At 38.9% G+C, this 20,827-nt stretch overlaps 3 protein-coding genes across 5 annotated transcripts; 1 reads left to right on the top strand and 2 right to left on the bottom strand.

Annotated features, from left to right (window-relative positions):
- Window positions 1-5,509: 5,509 nt before the first annotated feature.
- Window positions 5,510-10,103, bottom strand: LOC137748254 (GTP-binding protein At3g49725, chloroplastic). 3 transcript variants are annotated; one of them, XM_068488379.1, is made up of 14 exons: window positions 9,591-10,103; window positions 9,427-9,491; window positions 9,215-9,277; window positions 8,992-9,081; window positions 8,787-8,899; window positions 8,613-8,681; window positions 8,033-8,177; window positions 7,894-7,949; window positions 7,737-7,787; window positions 7,562-7,616; window positions 7,419-7,475; window positions 7,053-7,172; window positions 6,451-6,953; window positions 5,510-5,801 (listed from the first exon to the last, which is right to left on the bottom strand). In XM_068488379.1, the coding sequence occupies exons 1-13, from the start codon at window positions 10,009-10,011 to the stop codon at window positions 6,462-6,464; spliced, it is 1,797 nt and encodes a 598-aa protein (XP_068344480.1). In that variant the 5' UTR covers window positions 10,012-10,103; the 3' UTR covers window positions 5,510-5,801; window positions 6,451-6,461. The 3 variants fall into 3 exon arrangements, with proteins under 3 accessions (XP_068344480.1, XP_068344479.1, XP_068344478.1); XM_068488378.1 differs by lacking the exon at window positions 5,510-5,801 and adding an exon at window positions 6,095-6,393; XM_068488377.1 differs by lacking the exon at window positions 5,510-5,801 and having other exon boundaries at window positions 6,095-6,953.
- Window positions 10,104-15,667: 5,564 nt separating this feature from the next.
- Window positions 15,668-17,228, top strand: LOC137748256 (probable pectinesterase 29). The gene is made up of 5 exons (XM_068488380.1): window positions 15,668-15,894; window positions 15,977-16,136; window positions 16,265-16,483; window positions 16,683-16,921; window positions 17,059-17,228. Exons 1-5 carry the CDS (start codon window positions 15,668-15,670, stop codon window positions 17,219-17,221), a joined length of 1,008 nt encoding a protein of 335 aa, XP_068344481.1. The 3' UTR covers window positions 17,222-17,228.
- A 22-nt stretch (window positions 17,229-17,250) lies between these two features.
- On the bottom strand, window positions 17,251-19,507 carry LOC137748253 (putative pentatricopeptide repeat-containing protein At5g65820). Its single transcript, XM_068488376.1, has one exon. The coding sequence runs from the start codon at window positions 19,470-19,472 to the stop codon at window positions 17,550-17,552; it is 1,923 nt and encodes a 640-aa protein (XP_068344477.1). The 5' UTR covers window positions 19,473-19,507; the 3' UTR covers window positions 17,251-17,549.
- Between the last annotated feature and the right edge of the window lie 1,320 nt (window positions 19,508-20,827).

Here is a 20,827-nt window from a genome sequence, read left to right as displayed (position 1 = left end):
CTTGCCATTGATGACCAATGGCCGAACATTATGAGGCCTACGCAATTCTCTTTGTAAAACAATCAGAGAGTGTGTGCAAATATTGTTTCTCTGTTTGATTAATAAGTGGTTAAAATTTTAATTAATACATCTAGCTCATTGGTTAACGATTTGATTAATGGTAAATTTTGGGTTTAGTTGGTTTTCACTGGATTGACCACAAACTGATCCTTTTAACTGTTCATCTAAATTCAATCCGTTAAGCTTATGGGTATAATAATTGTACGCGAAGTGACCTGTTCTATTAATAGGTTAACCATTTCACCAATTAAAAACAATTTGTCAATTTATTTAAAACGTTCAACTAGCAAAGATGTTAGTAATTGATTTTACGAAATAAAATCCTACCTAGAAAATGTCTTCTAAAAACTAGTAAACATAATAGAATAAGATAACTAGATCCAATTCGTTTATGTTCTGTCAAACAGATTCAATTCATCTACACTATTCGAATACAAGGTTATGCTACTACTACTCCCGAAGTCGTTGAAGCTAAGTCGAAGGAGGGCTCGGGCCTTTCACTTTGACGAAATTACAAAATCACCTTTGTTAACGGTTATATAACACTTTCGCGGGTGGATCCTAAACCAACCATTAAGTGACGGATCATTAACGGGTCCAACCATGATCAACCCGAACCGTTAAGAACAACCAAATTATTGATTTTAGCAGGTGAATAGGTTTGGTGAACGGATTGCTGCAAACTGTTACCTCTAATGGTACATCCAGGATCCAGTTCTTAAATTAAAATACATTACCCCCACATGTACCACCAGATAAAAAATAAAGGTTGAGTATAATTTTGCTCAGATAACTATCCCTTCTGTATATTCATCCTTATATAGAAATTACAAAAGAGAGTTTGATGTAGAACAAACTCTTGTATAATAAACAGATAATACAAGTGATAATTACAAGTGATAAATAGATTAATCCAAAATACAAAAATCAGATAAGTTCACAGCTAGGACTTATCAGCATCTTTTAAATGTTCTTGCATTTGTTGCGGCTGCTGTTGCGGTTGTTGCGGCTTCTGTTGGCCAGAGGAAATATTTGAATTTCCTCTTGGCGGGCTGGATGGTTTATCACGCCCCCGCAAGTTGAGCGGTCGACGACGAACGGGAAGCTTGGACAGAAGAAAATTGAAACGTGCTGTGGACAAACCTTTGGTAAGGAAATCGGCAAGTTGGTCTTGGGTGGCAACAAACTCCACAATAAGTTCGCGATGAGTTACCTTTTCACGGATGTAGTGATAGTCCACCTCCACGTGACGAGTGCGAGTATGGAAAACCGGATTAGATGCCAAAGAGATCGCTGAAATATTGTCACACCAAATTTTAGGAGGTGATAAAGGAATACGAAGATCATTAAACAACTTGCGAAACCAGGAAATAGTGGCAGCAGTATACGCAAGTTGCCGATACTCAGATTCAGTGCTCGAACGAGAAACCCCGCGTTGCTTCTTTGAACTCCATGAGATAAGATTGTTGCCCAAAAAAATACAGTAACCCCCAGTAGACTTACGGTCATCAGGATCACCAGCATAGTCAGCATCAGCATAAGCCACAAGATTCAAAGAACTTGGCTTGTACATTAAACCATGGTCAGGAGTAGTCTTCAGATATCGTAAGATACGTTTAACCGCGATCCAATGAGTAGTAGTAGGACGATGCATGTACTGACATACCTGATTGACGGCAAAGGCGATATCTGGTCGAGTGAAGGTGAGATACTGAAGAGCACCAACCACACTACGAAATTCAGTTACATTGGAAAGTGGTTCACCATCATACAAGCTGAGACGACGACCACTAATGGCAGGAGTGGAGACAGATTTGCAATCCAACATGTTGGTGCGTGTAAGTAAGTCCATGACATATTTAACTTGAGACATATGCATACCATTCGCAGAATGATGAACTTCCATACCCAAAAAATAACTTAAAGGACCCAGGTCTTTCATGGAGAATAGCCGAGCCATTTCTTGAATCAAGAAAGAAATGGTAGAGGTATGATTTCCAGTTATAAGTATGTCATCCATGTAAATGAGTAAATAGATGGTGACGGAACCATGAGAATAAATAAATAGAGAAGAATCTGCCAGAGATGCAACAAATCCTAAGTTCTCCAAATGATTGGAAAAACATTGAAACCAAGCTCGTGGAGCTTGTTTCAATCCATATAATGAGCGTCGAAGTTGACAAACATGAGTGGGATATTGTGGATCAACAAAACCAGTGGGTTGTCGCATATAAACTGCATCAGAAATGGTGCCATGTAAAAAGGCATTTTGGACATCCAATTGTCTTATAGGCCAAGAAAAATGCACATCAATGGACAAGATCATACGGATGGTAGAATGAGTAACAACTGGACTGAAAGTCTCACCATAATCAATACCTTCTTGTTGATGAAAACCATTGGCCACTAAATGAGCCTTATAGCGCTCAATGGAGCCATCAGAACGTCGCTTGATGCGAAAAACCCACTTGTTAGGAAGAACATTCATGTGAGACTGAGGAGGAATTAAAACCCATGTTCCCGCACGTTGTAGTGCATTAAACTCGTCAGCCATAGCTGTACGCCATTCTGGATACTTTGGAGCCTGTGAAAAACATGTAGGTTCTGCAATAATATTAGTAGAGGACACATGAGCATACTTGGGATTCGGTTTATGAATACCAAGTTTTGCTCGAGTAACCATTGGATGCATTGAATTACTCATATTGGAAGAGGAAGATGTCGGTGGTTGAGACAAGGGAATGGACTGAGGTATATGGACTGAAGGGTGAAGCGGTGACTGAGAGTGTGCAGGCCTAGTGGGGTGGGAAGGAATGAGTGGGATGGCAGGCTGTAAAGAAGAGTTGACGTGTTGGAGAGGGGCAATAGGTACAGGTTGAAGAGGTGGGGGTAGTGAGGCGGTGAGTGGTGGGGTAGATGTAGGATTGGGATATGTGTGGTCACGGGTTTGACTAGGGATGGGGGGGTGGGATGGTCCTATTTCATGGATAGGGGGAGGAGACAGTCTTTCCAGAAACAGTAGGAGAACATAAGGATGCATATGGAAATGAGGATTCATCAAAAATGACATGTTTTGAAAGAAAAACTCGCCCATTTTGAGGATCAAGACAACGATAGCCCAATTGATTTAACGAGTAGCCTAGAAAAATGCATTTGCGAGATCGAAATTGAAGTTTATTATTATTGTAAGGACGAAGATACGGAAAACACGCACAACCAAAAACTTTCAAAAATTCATATGTGGGATCTCGTTGAAATAATTTAGTATATGGTGAAACAAGGTTGAGAACTTTAGTTGGAAGACGATTTATTAAATAATTTGCCGTATGAAAAGCCTCAGCCCAATATGTGGGAGGCATTTTAGCATGAGCTAGTAACGTTAAACCAGTTTCAACCAAATGACGATGCTTACGTTCAGCCATACCATTTTGCTCAGGGTGATGGGGACATGTATAACGATGAAGAATCCCATGAGTTTCAAAATATGTTTTAAAAGCATTGTTGACATATTCACCACCACCATTCGTTTGGAAAGTTTTAATTTTAGTATTGAACAAATTTTCCACTTGATTTTTAAATTTGACAAAAGTGGCATAAACATCAGATTTTAACTTAAGTGGATACAACCAAGTGTAACGAGAAAAATCATCAAGAAAAACCACATAATAACGGAAACCAGAAATAGACAAAGTGGGTGATGACCAAACATCCGAATGAATTAATTGCAATGGAAAGTGAGAAATAGAAGTAGACAAAGAAAATGGCAATTTCTTGCTCTTTCCTAATGGGCATGAATGACAAAAAGAATCAGAGACATGTCTGGTAATAGACAATTTTCGACATGAAATTAAATGTTTTAAAATGAAAGGAGATGGATGACCCAAACGCGAGTGCCAAACACGATCATCCACTCGGACTCCAACATAGGCAACGGCTCCATGTGTTTTATTGTTAGCACTTGTAGCATCAAGAAAACTGGAATAGGGATAAAGACCAGTGCTACTCCGGCCGGATAAAAGGATCTTCCCCGTGCATGAATCCTGGACACGAAAATAATTAGGATGCAATACAAAATAACAATCATGATCAGAAGAAAATTTGTTAATGGAAAGAATATTATGAGAGGCATTAGGGCAGTGGAGGGTATTAGAAAGAAGATAGGATTTGGTAGGGGTATGAATATATGAATTTCCAATATGAGAAATTTGCAAACCTGTGCCTCCATTGACTCCATTCACTTGATCAGTACCATTATATTCGTGGGAATTGGTAAGCTGGGTAGCATCATGAGTGATGTGGGTATTAGCACCCGAGTCGAGAAGCCATGTGGTGGCAGGTGGTACAGGAGGAGCACGAGAAGAGCTTTGAGCAGCATAGGCGGAGAGACTAGCAGAAGGTACACGTCCTTCATATGAAGCATTCATGCGATTAAAACAGTCAATAGCTGAGTGTCCATACCATCGACATATCTGACATTGAATCTTACCACCCTTGAACCGATCGTGGGATGGAAGACCACCGGGAGCAGTACCCAAAAGACCAGGACGAGGATGGGCATTGGAGGAAGAGCCAAAAAACGAGCCTCCACGAGAACCAGAGAAAGATCCACCCCGAGAACCAGAGAAAGATCCACCCCGAGAGCCAGAGAAAGAGCCTCTACGAGAGCCAGAGAATGAGCCACTACGAGGTGGGTTTGTAGAAAGATGATGATCACGAGTCGCAGCCATAGCAGTGACATTAGAATCACCAGGAAGAGTAAACGTCAACTGACGACGTTCAGCACTAAGCAACAGAGCTTCAAGAGCAGCATAGGAAATTGGTGTTTCACGGGCTTGAATGGATGCAACAGTATGCTCATACAACGGACCAACATTGTTCATTATGGTCGCAACTAAGTCTTCATCAGTGATAGGAGACCCAGACAGGGCAAGCTGATCAACCAAAGAATTAAGTTTGTCCAAAAAATCCGTGATAGAAAGATCACCACGGCGCTGATTCATGAGCTCCCCACGGAGCTGAACAACCCGGTTATGCGAAGAAGACGCATAACGGTCTTGAAGAGTGCGCCACGCATCAGCAGCGCAGACTTTGTTCACAATAACAGAGAGAACGTTGGGAGTTAAGGAACTCGCCAACCAAGAAAGGACCAGTTGATCTTGCTGTATCCAAGCCTCATACAGCGGATTAACCGTATCAGTCACTGTGCCATCAGTGTCAGACAGAAAGGCAGGTGGACAAACGGTAGAGCCGTCCACAAAGGAAAGCAGACCACGGCTACGAAGGAGAGGAAGGAATTGAGCCCTCCAGAGAGGGTAATTGGTACGGTCTAATTTAATAGTCAAAAAAGTGGTGACATTAAGGTGGGAAATGGTATGTGCAGCGGGTAAAGCCATTGAGATGGGAGAAGGGTTTGAGTCGTTGGACAGAGAGAGGATGATACCAAGATAAAAAATAAAGGTTGAGTATAATTTTGCTCGGATAACTATCCCTTCTGTATATTCATCCTTATATAGAGATTACAAAAGAGAGTTTGATGTAGAACAAACTCTTGTATAATAAACAGATAATACAAGTGATAATTACAAGTGATAAATGGATTAATCCAAAATACAAAAATCAGATAAGTTCACAGCTAGGACTTATCAGCATCTTTTAAATGTTCTTGCATTTGTTGCGGCTGCTGTTGCGGTTGTTGCGGCTTCTGTTGGCCAGAGGAAATATTTGAATTTCCTCTTGGCGGGCTGGATGGTTTATCACCACCCAGTAATTTATTGAAACAAAAATCACATAGTCATTTCCATAAATAAAAAATCATATACGCATTGTCAATGTTTGGCACAAAAAATGACCATAAACTGTTATACTAAATTTATCTAAACTATGAAGAGGGCAGGAGTTGAACCGGGATTGCAGTGAGTTGAAGAAAAAAAACACTATCTAAAATAATCTCAACCATTTTTCAGTAAGAAAAGCACATTAGTTAAAAAGTAGGTATGAACTTTTTTCCACAGAAGGCATCCACCACAAGACAGAATAGTTCACGGTGCTTCGGAGTATAAGATTTTTAACCGTAAGATCTTAATCCTTGCATATTTTGACTAGGATTCTAACAGTTAAAAAATCCTATAGCGCCATAGAAAATCACCCCAAGTGACGTAGTATGTCTAGAGTCTAATTGTCCCAAGAAAAAAAAAGAAATAAACATGATCAAACAAATATATACATGTGAAATTTTGGTTAAATCAAGATGCTCGCAAAACCTTCTGAAACTTAGAATCTTCTCATTTTATTCTCCCATCAGGTCCAATATTGCTTTTGCTTCATGAGAAATTCCTATATAGTTGTCGAATACCTGTCAGCTATATATAGCATCAATGAGGGAAAGAGTACCTTAACATTTATTACTGTTCAACTGCTGTGGCGGCCTCCTCTGTACGAGGGGGCCTCCATTTCCGATCAAATGTACCCCTTTCCACAACATTTTCCTTTGGGAGCTTCTTCAGCTTCTCATCAATGAGCTCCAACAACTCTTGCAAGCCAACTCCCATTAAGGCAGATGTTCTTACATGTGGACCGGACTGAACTGGTGATTGCACTTGCTTTTCTGTTCCCCAGTCCTTAGGATATTCACTTTGTTGGTCATCCGTAGTTTTCAAGGCTGTACATGACCCACCTTGCCCCCAAGGATCTTCAACTTCTTCTGATGCCAACCAACCATCAGAGTAATCACCTTCTTGGTCATCCATAGCTTCAAGATTCTCCGATGACAGATCGTTTTCTGATCCTGAGAACTCACATTCCATATCTTCTTCTCCTGAGAATTTGCTAGTCTCACCATCTTCACCGTCAACAAGACACTCATTAAAATCTGCGCCGTCCTCCTCATGGTCAATCTGAGGAATTCCAAAGGATACAGATAAATGCATCAGCGTTTTTTTTTTTTACTTTTAGTTCCATTTTGGTAAGTTTACAAGTGGAGAGACCAACAATACCTTATTCCAAACTTCTATCATGTTTTCAAGCTTTTCCTTGGATACGCCAATTTGTTCAAGAACTAGTAATACAGTCGATCGATGCTCATCAAGATTAGGTGCCGTACAATCCAACACATGCTGAAAGGATACATAAACATTTATTAGATGTGACAGTATTAATTAGCCCAAACCGGAAATGTTAATCTCTCTGCTACTGTGTTTCATCTCTATTTCATATCATATTTGATGTACGATACCACACAGAAGCTCAGAAACATATCATTAGCAGGAAGTTGATCACATAGTATTAATTTGTATCATAAAATTTATTTCAAATGTACATGTGGAAAAACCTGAAATGAAAGGACAAGTAATCAATCGTACCACAAGCAGATCAGCTTCCACAACTTCTTCTAAAGTTGCATGAAATGCTTCCACTAGCTACAAAAGTAGTTTCTATGAGCAATGAACAGCATTAGTGATAAAACAAAAAATAAGTAAAGTAGTTTGGACATGCTTCTGTATACCTGCACTGGCAAATCTGATATAAATCCGACTGTGTCACTCACGAGCACTTTCTTCCTGAAGATTAGATACTCAGAATAAGCGCAAAAGTTGTTCTAGAAAATCATCCGAGAAACAACACATTATCAAAATTCCAAAATACATGGAACGAGAAGTAAAGTTATCATTGCCGGTTACCCTGAAGGAAGAACAACACTTCTCAATTTTGGATCAACTGTAGCAAACAATCTGCAAACAGACCACATCTTTGTCAAGATATAAAAAATCCAACATCAAGGCTTAAAATACATATGGTTATACATGAATAACATGTTGTGTGAGTGGAATATATTACCGAGAATCACTGTACAGATCGCTGTTTGAGATGGCACTAACTAATGTAGATTTTCCCTATCACAAGAAATGAGAATTAAATGTTTAGATAATTGGTGCAAATTGAACAAGAAACAAATACAGTTGGTTAGACCACATACAGCATTTGTATACCCAACAACAGCAACAGTAGGTAAACCTTGACCAAAAGATCCTCCATGATTCTTGCGACCAGCGCGTTGCACAGCTCGAGTACGACGAACATCTTGAATTTGCGATAACAGACTATTCCTCCTTTCTGAAATTCTGAGATTATAGTCCAGTTAAGTGGAAGCACATATGCAATAATAGTCATTAGTCATCTAGACTCCACACCTAGATCAATAGCACTCTTATTTAGATATAAGAAAAGAAGAGTAGCGACAAAACTTTGAGCTTTAATCTAGAAAAGAAAAGAGATACCAAAATGAAACAAGTCAAAAAGAAAAAAAAAGGAACAAGTAAAAAGAAAGAAAATTGTATTAGTTGGAATCTAGTGGTTGATAAAGGCATAAGACCGTTTGATAATGAATTGGCTGAAATATCACATAACACAAATTTTAGTAGGAGTAACTTGTCAAACCTATGCAGTTATGAAAAGCTAGTGCTTTTTCTTCATAAGCTCAAACAAATAGCCACTTGCAGTGAAACTTCCGTAAAACTAGAGCATCCAGAAATAAAGAAACGAGTCAAGGAATGAACCTTCGTCGTTGAAGCTGAAGTTCAGTTTCTCCTGCACCACTAATGAAACCACGTCCCCCACTTCCTCTCCTGCAATCAAGACCTATCTAGTCAAAATCTTCTCTAAGTATGGACTGAACAACTAAGTAAATTCTTTGGTCTACTTAAATTTTTCAAATTTAGACAAAACATTACCCTCGGGCACTAACAACTTCAGCTTCTCCATCCATTCCAAAAGTAGAGCGGCCAGCTTTGCCACGCAGTCTTACAAGTCTTGTTTTCTTATACATTAGAGCCGCTAATTCAGCCTGTAAAATAAAATAAAATAAGTACATAGATCCTTCAAAGCTCTTCAACTTCACTAAAATACTAACTCCTTAACCAAAGATAGCACCAATACCTGTAGCTTTCCCTCCTTTGTGCAGGCATGAGCATTGAATATCTCTATTATAAGACCCACGCGGTCCAACACCGCCTTTCCCAAAATTTTCTGCCATTCAAAACAGCATTAGTAAAGTTAATACCCTTTTTCAATTTTCATCATATACACTTTGGTGTGGGACAAATAAGATCCAATTTTTTCCCGGGCACGAAGAAAAACTGAATATGCACAATTCACTTGCCTCCAAATTCCTCTGCTGAATCCCAGACAGAATTGTATTTATAAATACAGCATCTACTTCACCCTGTTAAGATTACACAAATTTAGAGCGATAGTCTACACTAAATTAATCTAAACTATGGGAGCAATAAATAACTTCTCCAACATTCCACAAATACAAATGTGATCAAAACTGATCAGAAAAACAAAACAAAACAAAAAGAAAGCTCTTACCTTTTGCTCCACAGCATTCAGATGGCATTTCACAACATCCAAAGTCCCTTTTCCAAAATATGTATCTGCAAAATCCAAAATTTAATCAAATGGGGTTTACCATTTACATCAAAAATTGAAAAAATAAATACATTGAAAAAATAAAATTAAAAATAAGGACAGACCTGCGCGGGTTTGGCGTCGAACAATGGGGTTTTGAACAACAACATGGGGAGGAATTTCCTTATCGAAAAAATCGATATCGAAATACCCATCTCGCTGTTCTTCAAGAGAATTGGCGAGGCAGAGAGCTTCGTTGAGCTTGGCCTGCAAGAAGGTATCGGGGCGGAGGCGGGGCTGGACGACGAAGAGCTTGGGAGGGACTGTTGGATCTCTGTTGAAAACCGAAACGGCCTCGCTTTTTTCCTCCTTGTCTTGCTTCGACGACGAGGAGGAGGAGCCGAAGGAGTGGGAAGTCGGAATCGAAGGCGGTGATGGGGTTTGGTTTGGCGTGGAAGTTGAAGTGAGAGGGGTTAGGGTTTGGGAGAAGGACCTCAGAGGATTCCGCGAGAGAGAGATGGTTCTCAGCATTTGAACCCTGTGCATTTTCCAGCTGCTGCTTCTTCTTCGATTGGTAAAAAACCAGTGTGCTTTGAGTTTGATCTGCAGAAGTGAGCTCTGGCGAGGAAGACGGTAGTTGGGCCTATTATTTGGGCCAAGAGAAACCACATTGGTGAGGAAGTTGGGCTCTTTATGATTGTTTCATCTCTCGTGGTTGTAAAACATGAACGTTCCACGCACTTGAGCTTCTGTATGTTCGGCTCATAAATCTCGTGAAATGCTCGTATCTTTTTGTAATGCATGTTTTATAATATTATTTATTTTATTAACTTTCAATTTTCATTAAGTCGAGTTAAACATAATCTTGAGCTAGTTTAAAAAACAAGCTCAACCATGCCAAGCAGAAGCTCAAGTTCGATTTACCAAGGAGCTGAGTTTGGTTATATGTTTTATGAGCTTGGCCAAGCTTGAGCACCAATAATATCATCTTATCAGCATTGGCGTAACATAGCACAATTGAATCTATTTTACATATCTATGTTCGGTAGACACTTAACATAATATAGAGCAACAAATTATCCAAACCAAAAAATGTTAACCATTGGTTAACGTTGTCTTAGTTTTAGCCTTTCACTTAATAACATGATTTTGCTCGACGAATTCCCAATATTTTGTCACCTAAGCCTTATTTTTATTTTCTTTTTTGTTTCATTTTATACTTTGAATTGATTAAGAAAATACCAACATTTCGCCGCATAAACCCTTTTATTTTCTTTGTATTTATTTTTTATATTTTAATAGTAAAAATATTTTTTTCCTTTTCTTATTTCTTAGAAAAAGTACTTTGTGCGGCGATATATACTTCATCGCCTAAACTGTGACATCCCACATCGCCCAGGGGGTGATCCTTAAATGTATATTCCCATCCCTACCTAGCACGAGGCCTTTTGGGAGCTCACTGGCTTCGGGTTCCATGGGAACTCCGAAATTAAGCGAGTAGCGCACGAGAGCAATCCCAGGTTGGGTGACCCATCGGGAAGTTCTCGTGTGAGTTCCCAGAAACAAAACCGTGAGGGCGTGGTTGGGGCCCAAAGTGGACAATATCGTGCTACGGTGGTGGAGCGGGCCCGGGATGTGGTGGGGGCCCGGGCCGGGATGTGACATTTGGTATCAGAGCCTAACCCTGGCCGTGGTGTGCCGACGAGGACGTCGGGCCCCTAAGGGGGGTGGATTGTGACATCCCACATCGCCCAGGGGGTGATCCTTAAATGTATATTCTCATCCCTACCTAGCACGAGGCCTTTTGGGAGCTCACTGGCTTCGGGTTCCATGGGAACTCCGAAGTTAAGCGAGTAGCGCGCGAGAGCAATCCCAGGATGGGTGACCCATCGGGAAGTTCTCGTGTGAGTTCCCAGAAACAAAACCGTGAGGGCGTGGTCGGGGCCCAAAGCGGACAATATCGTGCTACGGTGGTGGAGCGGGCCAGGGATGTGGTGGGGGCCCGGGCCGGGATGTGACATAAACCCTATTTATTTTGTGTTTCTCAAATTGTCAAAATATATTTTCTTTTTTCTTTTTTCTTTTTTTGAAAAAACTTTGTGCCATGAAATCCTATTTATTTTCTTTTTTATTTCATTTTATATTGTATATTGTATAAGAAAATAGTATATATTTTCTTTTTTATTTCATTTTATATTTTAAATTATAAACGATAATCATTACCTATTTTAATTTTTTTTTTTCCAAAACCTTTGCGCTATGACATCCCAATATTATTTCGCCTAAGTCCTATTTATTTTCTTTTTTGTTTGATTTTATATTTTAAATTGCAAAAAAAAAAAATCATTTCCTATTTTATTTTTTGAAAACCTTTTATTTTTTATTAATTTATATTTTAAATTTAGAAAGGAATTATTCTTTTTTTTAATTTTTTTTTTTTTTTTTAACTTTGAGCGACAATATCATAATATTTCGTCCGTAAGCTCTATTTATTTTCTTTCTTATTTAATTTTACATGTTAAATTGCAAACGAAAATTATTTTATTATTTTAAACACTTTCTACGATGAAATTCTAATATCATGGATGATGTAATTCTAATTCTGATTTACAAAACTCTAGTACATATAGGTGATAAAATGTAATTTAATTAATTAATGATTAACATTTACACATATAGTGCAACCAACATTTGTAGTTTGCCAATTAACTCCTCCACAATTTTCTCAATGTATTTCTCTATTCTCTCACCTTTCCTCTTTCTTTCCCTCTCTCCAAATCTGACCATATCCCTCTCTATCATTCTCTATCACACTCACTATCTCCTCTCACTTACACTCAATCTATCTCTCACTCTCACTAACTCACTCTCCCCTCTCTCTTTCACACCTCACTATCTTCTCTCTCTCGCACAATCTCTCCGATCTCTATCTCTCACTCACTCTCAATCTCGCCAAAAAGTATTTTCTCCCTAAATTTTAATTTTTTATCCATTAATATGAGTTTTTTGAGTTGATTTTGAGTTTAGAGGTAGGCTTTGGGGTCGGGTATAAGGTGATGGGTGGAGTTTAGGGTTGGATTTTGGGTGGGAGTGGGGTGGGTGTAGGCTTTAGGTTGGGGTTTGGGGGTGGACTCTCGGGTTGGGTTGGGTTGGCTTCGGGGGTCGGCTGTGGCCTTGAAGGGTTGGGTTCTACGTAAGTTTTTTGTTTCAAAGGATAGTTGCTTAGTAGAGTTAAGTTTTGATTATAATTTGGTTGTTCTTGTAAATGTTGGTAGGTTGCTTGAAATAAATTGATATAAATGTTCAAAACTTATGATGAATGTTATATTTTTAGGGAAAGTTCCGCCAATTTTGTTTTATAATTTTATGTTGGTTCTTGGTTATTTGTCCATGCTTGTTTTCGCAGGGAATCGTCGGGACTTTGAAGGTGGAAGTTGAGGAGTTGAGGATCAAGATGCTATTGCACCATATCCCCCGCCACCACCACCAAAATTGTCACATCCCAGCCCGGGACGGATCACTTCCTGGGCCCGCTCCACCACCATAGCACGATATTGTCCGCTTTGGGCCCCGACCACGCCTTCACGATTTTGTTTTTGGGAACTCACGAGCAACTTCCCAGTGGGTCACCCATCATGGGATTGCTCTAGCCCCCTTCTCGCTTAACTTTGGAGTTCCTACGGAACCCGAAACTAGTGAGCTCCCAAAAGGCCTCGTGCTAGGTAGAGATGGGAATATACATATAAAGATCATTCCCCTGGGCGATGTGGGATGTCACAAAAATATTATTAAGATTTTACTATATTATGTTTCTATGTACACTGTTAATATAATATAGGGTAAAGTACAAAAAACTGCCTCAACTATTGGTCTCACGATACTTTCATACCTCATCTTTTTAAAATGATAATGTCATACCTCATCTTACGAATTTATGCCAATGTCATACCTCCATCAGTTTTTTTGTTAATTTCTCAGTTAAATGCTGACATGGCTTGATTCAGGACCCACTTTCTATTAAAATATTATTAAAAACTAAAACAAAATCATTTAATATTTTTTAAATATTAAAATAATAAAGAAAAGTTAAATAAAATAAAACAAAACTTCCCCTTTGTGCGCCCTCTCTCTTCTCCCTCATCTTCATCTCCATTCCTCTTCTTCCTACCTGCTGCAACAAAGAAAAAAAAAAAAAAAAAAAAAAAAACAAAACTTTGTTCCTCTCCCCACCCCCCGGCGCGCCCTCTCTCTTCTCCCCCATCTTCATCTTCTTTCCTCTTCTTCCCCTATCTGCTGCAACCTAGAAAAAAGGAAAAAAAAAAAAAAAAAAACAAAACAAAACTACCCCCCCCCCCCCGGCGCGTGCCCTTTCTTTTCTCCCCCATCTTCATCTCCTTTCCTCGTCTTCCTACTTGCTGCAACCCAGGAAAAAGAAAGAAAGAAAAAAAATATACACAAAACTTTGTCCCTTCACCCCGCGCCCTCTCTCTTCTCCCCTATCTTCATCTTCTTTCCTCTTCTTCCCCCTATCTGCTGCAACCCAGAAAAAAGAAAAGAAAAAACCAATTGTCTTCCCCCGCACCCACCCTTTTCTCTCCTCTTCACGCCCTGGAGAACGGGACCTGGGTTTTTTTCTTTTCTTCTTCTTCTTTCTGGGTTGTAGGGGGTTGGATTTTTTTTTTGGGGGGGGGGGGGGGGGGGGAAGAAGATGAGGAGGTGGGGAAGAAGATCAGATATGAAGAAAATGGCTCAAGGCGATAGAAGAGCAGGCATGAGGAAAGTGGCTCAAGGAAAGACAAAGGGAAAAAGAAGATGAGGAGGCGGAGACATTTCCAAGATAGTGCCAATAGTTTTGGTCCTTATGGTGGTGCATGGACTTAGTAGAATATTTGTTGGCCCGTGGACAATAGTTTTGGATGATTTTTTTATTAAACTTTGAGCTATTTTGGTTAAATACATTTTGGGATGATTTTTGGTTAAATATTTGTTGGCTCAAGCCCTCGGGTTTTTGAACTTTAATCCTTGAAGAATATTAAAATTTAATAAAAACCTGGTGTTAGATTGAATATTAATTTTAGTCCCTTAATGTGTACTTAATTCAAATTTATATTATATGTTTATTTTAATATTTATAAGATATCTTATTTAATGTCATTACATTAAATTTTAAATTTATTATTATACACATTTTAATTCATTAATTTTATTTAACTTCTTCTAATTAGTGTACCTAAATGTCCATATCATAATATATTTTACTAAATTAGTGTACCAAAATATCTGTACCTAAATACATTGTAATGAATTAGTGGCACATAAGAAAATATGCAAAAACATAAGTGTACTGAAAATTCCGTACCTAAATATATGATACTAAACTAGTGTACTAAAATGTCCGTACTTAATATATGATACTAAACCAGTGTACCAAAATATCCTTATCTAAATATATTATACTAAAGTAGTGTACCGAATGTCCGTATCTAAATGTATTATACTAAACTAGTGTACTGAAATGTTCGTACCTAAACATATTATACGGAACTAGCGTATCGAAATATTCGTACCTAAATATATTACAAAGAATTAATGGTGCATAAGACAATATGCAAAAATATAAGTGTACCGAAAAATCTCTATGAAAATATTTTCTTATAAGATACTTACTATAATGAGAATTAAAATTTATAATATAATCTTAAAATTTTATTTATGAACACCATAAAATTGTAAATAAAAAAAAGATATTAATACATATACTGGTATTAAATAGAATCTAGGGACTAAAATCAATTTTTAATCTTGTATAAGACATTTTTCTAAACTTCATCTTATTTAAGGATTAAAATCTAGTTTTCTATTTTATAAAAGTGGAAACACAGTGCAACTATTGCCCAAAAAAGAATTATTGCTGCTAAACGCCCTTTAATTTCTAGGCTCAGGCCAGTAAAATATAACAGCAAAATTAATAATAAAATGTTGTCATCTTTCCCTCTCAATGATAAATATTTTTCCAAATTAAGAATTGCAGATTCATTGTGCTCAGTTAACCAAATCTGTCAGCCAAACACTTAGTTGTACACACACAGCACTTGAACATTTTTATCCTTCTACATATCAGAAGAGTTTCTTCTTCTTATCCCAAGAAAACTGTGTTAGGCTCTCATTGTTCCTAAACTTAATTATCTTGCAGTGTTCTGGTATGGAGTCTCTTGTACCAACAATATTTTCCCTCCTCCTTTTCTTCGGTTCAACATTGGGGGGACGGTACAAAGCAACGAAAAACGCTTTGGAAAATGATGTTTCAAGAACCATCATAGTCAATAAGAGCGGTCGAGGAAATTTTACCACAGTGCAACAAGCCATCGATTCTGTACCACCAAATAACTCTCTGTGGATTCGTATCCTCCTTAACCCTGATGTGTATACGTAAGTAGTATTCTTTTTAATTTATTTTCAAGCTGCACATTAAAATCAAAACTAACTATGTATATGAAATTCTTATATGTAGGGAAAAAGTTATGATTCCAAAGGAGAAACCATACATCGTTCTTGAAGGAGACCCTAAATTTCCCGCTACAATTGAATACGGAGATGCAGGCAGTGTCATTGGCAGTCCTACATTCAAGTTGTTCGCAGATAATTTTGTGGCGCGAAGTATAATATTCAAGGTTAAGCATCTAAGATTGAATGGTGTATATATATATATATATATATTGAATGTTATATACACACACACACACTAAGATAAATTCAGGGTTAAGCATTTTAAGTTTGTAATTCTGGTTCTAATTAACAGAATTCATATGACCATCTTATCTTGCCGGATCCGAATGGAAGCAAAACTACTTGGGCGCCTGCAATATTAATCTCTGGAGACAAAGCAAGTTTTCACCACTGCAGTTTTATTAGCTTGCAAGATACATTGACTGATGATGGTGGCCGTCACTATTTTTACGATTGCTTTATTGAAGGGGCTATAGACTTCATTTGGGGCAATGGCCAGTCAATTTATGAGGTTAAAAATCCTCTCTCTGTCTCTCTCTGTCTCTCATTATTTTAGCCAGAGATGCGCTAGGCCGGCTCGGTTGTCTACACGATCCCACATGAAACGGTTCATCGTGACTTACATTTCTACATGACTGAGCCTAGCGCTACTGATCTTTAGCACAATGTTCATGTATTTACACTCGATTACATGACACATTTGTTTGCAGAAATGCCAGATATTTTCGATAACAGATCGAATAGGGATTACTGGTTTTATTACAGCACAAGGCCGTAGAGCCGCAAACGAAACAACTGGTTTTGTGTTCAAAGATTGCTATGTAAACGGAACAGGTACTACATTTTTAGGAAGACCGTGGAGACCTTATTCGAGAGTATTGTTTGCCTCCACCTTCATGGAAAATATCATCACCCCTGAGGGTTGGTCCCCATGGCCGCCTGCTCCTGTGTAAGTCTATCTCCGTTTCTGTTTCAATACAGGATCTCGGGTGCAGAGATGAACGCTCTTAATCACTTCAACTAAAAACCGATATGTCAGATTACAATTTAACTGTCTCAGTGTTCTCCTTTTACGATATTGAACAGGGATTCAGTTGCGTTCTCGGAGGCAAATTGTCAAGGACCTGGAGCCAATTTGTCGGGTCGTGTCCCATGGGAGAAGAAGCTATCAGATGAAGAAGTGGCATATTTCACAAATCCAGCTTCTTTCATAGACCAAGAAGGATGGTTGAGAAGTCAACCAAATTAAGCCCTTGAGCAAGCGCCTTACCTTGTGTAACATGCCTTGCTAATGGAATAAAAAGTACCTTTCGTTTAGTATAAAGTCTGAATCAAATCAGCTTCTCAACCAAATATTTTGTTCCGAGAGACGCCAAAATGTGGCAGAATTAAGATCGTACAATGAGAAAATCTTAGATGTAACCGGTTGTATCCCATTCCGTGATGAGATAGACATTGGAGCCGAAAAGAAATGGGTGAAGAAATGGCTGCCATTTCTCATGTTAACGATGGCCGATCGATCTCTGTGATTTGGGAGCGATCATTGGATCCAAATATTTCACACCTTCCCGTTCAAACTACAAAGATTTAGATTTACTAGGCCAACTTCTTCTTCGGGCCCTCCGTTTCCTCCCATCATTTTTCTCCTTTACCTTTTCCTTCAAGTCCCGCTCTCCTCGCCTTTTATACATCTTGAAAGTGATTTGTCTATCTGCAGCCATCTTCCTCACCTTCTCTGTGATCTCAGCTGCTATCTGTCGGTTATATAGTTTCCTTAAACCGCGCATTAGCTTCGCAAAAGTATCTGGCTGCGGCATTACATCCGCCTCCATCATGTCCAAACAGTACGAACAAGCCTCCTTCACATGCCCCCTTGAAAACAGCGCATGAATCCAAATTGTCCATGCAAACACATTGAGATCACATCCTTTGGTCACAATGCAACTCCAAACATCTTTTGCCATTTCTAGCTTCTCGTCTCTCAACAAAGCATTCATCAGCTCCTTCAAGGTACCATATTGTGGGCCAGACAGAAGACCTCTGCCGACCATTTCTTTAAAATAATCACAAGCATCGAACAAACAGCCTTGCCCAAGAAACCCATGAATCATAATGACAAAGGTGTCAAGCCCGGGACTAAACCCGGCTGCTTCCATTTCGTTCCAAAGTCGAACACCTTCTTTCACCTCCCCCAATTTGCACGCCAACCGGATCACCGTGTTGTAAATACCAAGATCAGGACTACAACCGATCTTTCTCATCTCCTCCATCAATTCCACACACTCCTCCAGCTCTTCCTTCTTCTCATGAGCCAACATAATATACATGTAAGTCATCTGATTCGGGGAAAACCCTTTCTGTATCATACCATCCAAAATCTCATAACTCCTTTCAATCTTTCCCCACTTACAAAACCCACTAATCAAAGTAGTGTAAGTCACAACATCAGCCTCACAACCACTCCTCTGCATCTCCACAAACACCCTCATTGCCTCCTCCATCTTTTCTCGACTGCAAAGCGCCTGAATCACAGTCGTGTACGAAGCTGCATTGGGCTCACAACCCTTCCTCCTCATCTCCTTCAAGAGCTCATTGGCATCAACCATCTTCCCAACCTGAGAGTACCCGCTCAGCAATGTGTTATACACCACAATGTCAGGCTCAAAACCGGCTTCCCTCATCTGCACCAACACGAATTTCGCCTCCATGAGCTTCCCTTCTCGACACCAACCATACAACAACGACGTAAAATGCTTAATACTCGGAGTAAACCTCACACGCATATCCTCAAACAATGAAGCTGCATCTTTAACACTACCATTTTTACACAAGGCATCCAACAAACACCCGAAAACATACTCATCGGGTTCGCACCCATACTTCGGCATTTCGTCGAGCACCTCAACTGCTTTCTTCACCATCCTCGCCGCCGCGAACCGCCGCATCAGAACCACAAAAACTTCCTGGGTAATCAGCTGCGGATTCTCCCTCCTCATCTCCTCAAGCAGCGCCCAAACGGCGCCGAATTGGCGCATTTTGCTCAAGCTTTTAATCATGGCCTTATACACCTCGTAACTGGGTCTGTAATTCGGCTGCTGCGCAGCCCACACGAAGAACCTATACCCGAGGTTCCCGGCGTCGCCGCACCGGTTCAGCACCCGCTCCGTTAACCCCGACCTCAAAACGACGCCGCATTGGTGCAGAGCGAGCTCCAATTTCGGGACCCTGGTGTGGAATTTCCGTAGTATTCTGTAAATCTTCTCGACGTCGGCGGAGAACTCGCAGTGGGTCGGGTCGTCTGGGGATGTATCCGCGTCGGTGTCGAAGCGGGCCAGCCCGAGGCCGGATCTTCTCTCGGTGAAGGCATGGGGGTTGTGGGTTTGCTTGGTGGGTTTGTGATTGGTGTGGAAAAGGTTTGAGGGGGCGTTTGGTTTGAAGGAATGCGAGAGATGATGGTGTTTGGTGCAGAGAGATTTGGTTTGCTGATACAACCTCTGCATTTTAATCCGGTTCCGCAACCCAACCCAACCCAACTCAACTCAACTCAACTCTCTCGTATCACCATGTCCGTTTTCGTGAAGCTTTTTTCCTTTTAACTGTGCGTTTGACATTAGGTCAATTACATGTTCTAATTTGATCATTTCTTGTATTTGTTTTTTTTGTTTTTCTCTTTTTATTCTGCAGTGTGAATAATCTAAATTTTTTCTTTGAAAAACTTCCTTACGGTGAAAATTTTATTGAAACAGAAAAAAAATATTTGTGATTGTTAATAATTTCAGCTGTTTACCTTCTACATTTTCTTTTAAAAATTTATTTCGTAATATATCACCCAAATCAAAATTCATTTAAACATTACAAAATGAGAAGAAAAACAAATAAGGTAGGGCATAAGGTCAATAGCACCCTTTTTTAAAATATAAGTTCGACGATTAGTGATATTTGTCCTGTTTGTAAGTAGAAAGTCTTAAATTTAACTTATATAATAGCAAGTTGAATACCAAATTATTGTTGGTCTATATTGTTTTGCCTCACTCCTCACCCTTAATAATAGGGAGTTTTAATGAAAAACTCACGGTACTGTTCACTTTAACAAAAAATCATATTTTTACACTAAAAAGTCAACCCTAGTACTATTCACTTTATCCTTTATTTTGTCCTTATCATTAAAACTCAAAGTTTTCAAGCTCTTTTCATTAGTTTTCCTTTAATATTATTGTATTCGAAAATAAAATAAGACTTGGTCGTTAAAGACCTCTTTGGGATTTATTCCATTAGGGATACAAGTGTTTTTTTTTTTTTGGAGAATTGTTATCGGCATTCCAAAAATCTCATTCTACACTCCAAATTTTCTATATTTGAAAAGAAAAATACACTTGTGATGAGTGTAAAATGAAATTTTTGGAATGCCAATAACACGTCCTTTTTTTTTTTACAATAAAAAATCATTTTTTCTTTACTGGTAAGTGGTTCAATTCTCGCCAAAAGCAAATTTGAATCACATTATTGCTAGCCCATTATGAATCTTATCATATTCCCTCACTTCTTTAATGTAAATAATATCGTTTGTTAAAATTAAAAAAATTAAAAAAAAAAATCGTTTTTTACCAAGTTTGCAAGAAAATTTTAAGAAGTGCTTTTGGGTTGTAGAATAACCTCTATGTGTTTCTTTAGAGCAGTTCCACCCCTAACACAAATGTGCCAGCACCTAGCGTATTTATCCACTCAGTGAACAGTGATAGACCCCAATAAACAGTAATAGGCCAAATGTATCTCCATCCCTAATAAAAAATAGTCTAGTCCATTTTATTAAAATATGATTAAATAAAATGCATCTCCAATTGGACCTTTAAAATAA

Source organism: Pyrus communis, chromosome 10 (assembly GCF_963583255.1).
Source record: "Pyrus communis chromosome 10, drPyrComm1.1, whole genome shotgun sequence".
In the NCBI taxonomy this organism is placed as follows: domain Eukaryota; kingdom Viridiplantae; phylum Streptophyta; class Magnoliopsida; order Rosales; family Rosaceae; genus Pyrus; species Pyrus communis.
Note: the sequence above shows the minus strand (reverse complement) of the source record. Positions and strands in the feature narration are given on the sequence as shown.

Coding starts and splice junctions, on each gene's coding strand:
- LOC137748254 (XM_068488379.1), bottom strand. CDS start 10,011: ATGCACAGGGTTCAAATGCTGAGAACCATCTCTCTCTCGCGGAATCCT. Junction 9,492..9,590: donor TCGACGCCAAACCCGCGCAG/GTCTGTCCTTAT, acceptor TGGATTTTGCAG/ATACATATTTTGGAAAAGGG. Junction 6,954..7,052: donor TGATAGAAGTTTGGAATAAG/GTATTGTTGGTC, acceptor GGAATTCCTCAG/ATTGACCATGAGGAGGACGG.
- LOC137748256 (XM_068488380.1), top strand. CDS start 15,668: ATGGAGTCTCTTGTACCAACAATATTTTCCCTCCTCCTTTTCTTCGGT. Junction 15,895..15,976: donor CTTAACCCTGATGTGTATAC/GTAAGTAGTATT, acceptor TCTTATATGTAG/GGAAAAAGTTATGATTCCAA. Junction 16,484..16,682: donor ATGGCCAGTCAATTTATGAG/GTTAAAAATCCT, acceptor ATTTGTTTGCAG/AAATGCCAGATATTTTCGAT.
- LOC137748253 (XM_068488376.1), bottom strand. CDS start 19,472: ATGCAGAGGTTGTATCAGCAAACCAAATCTCTCTGCACCAAACACCAT.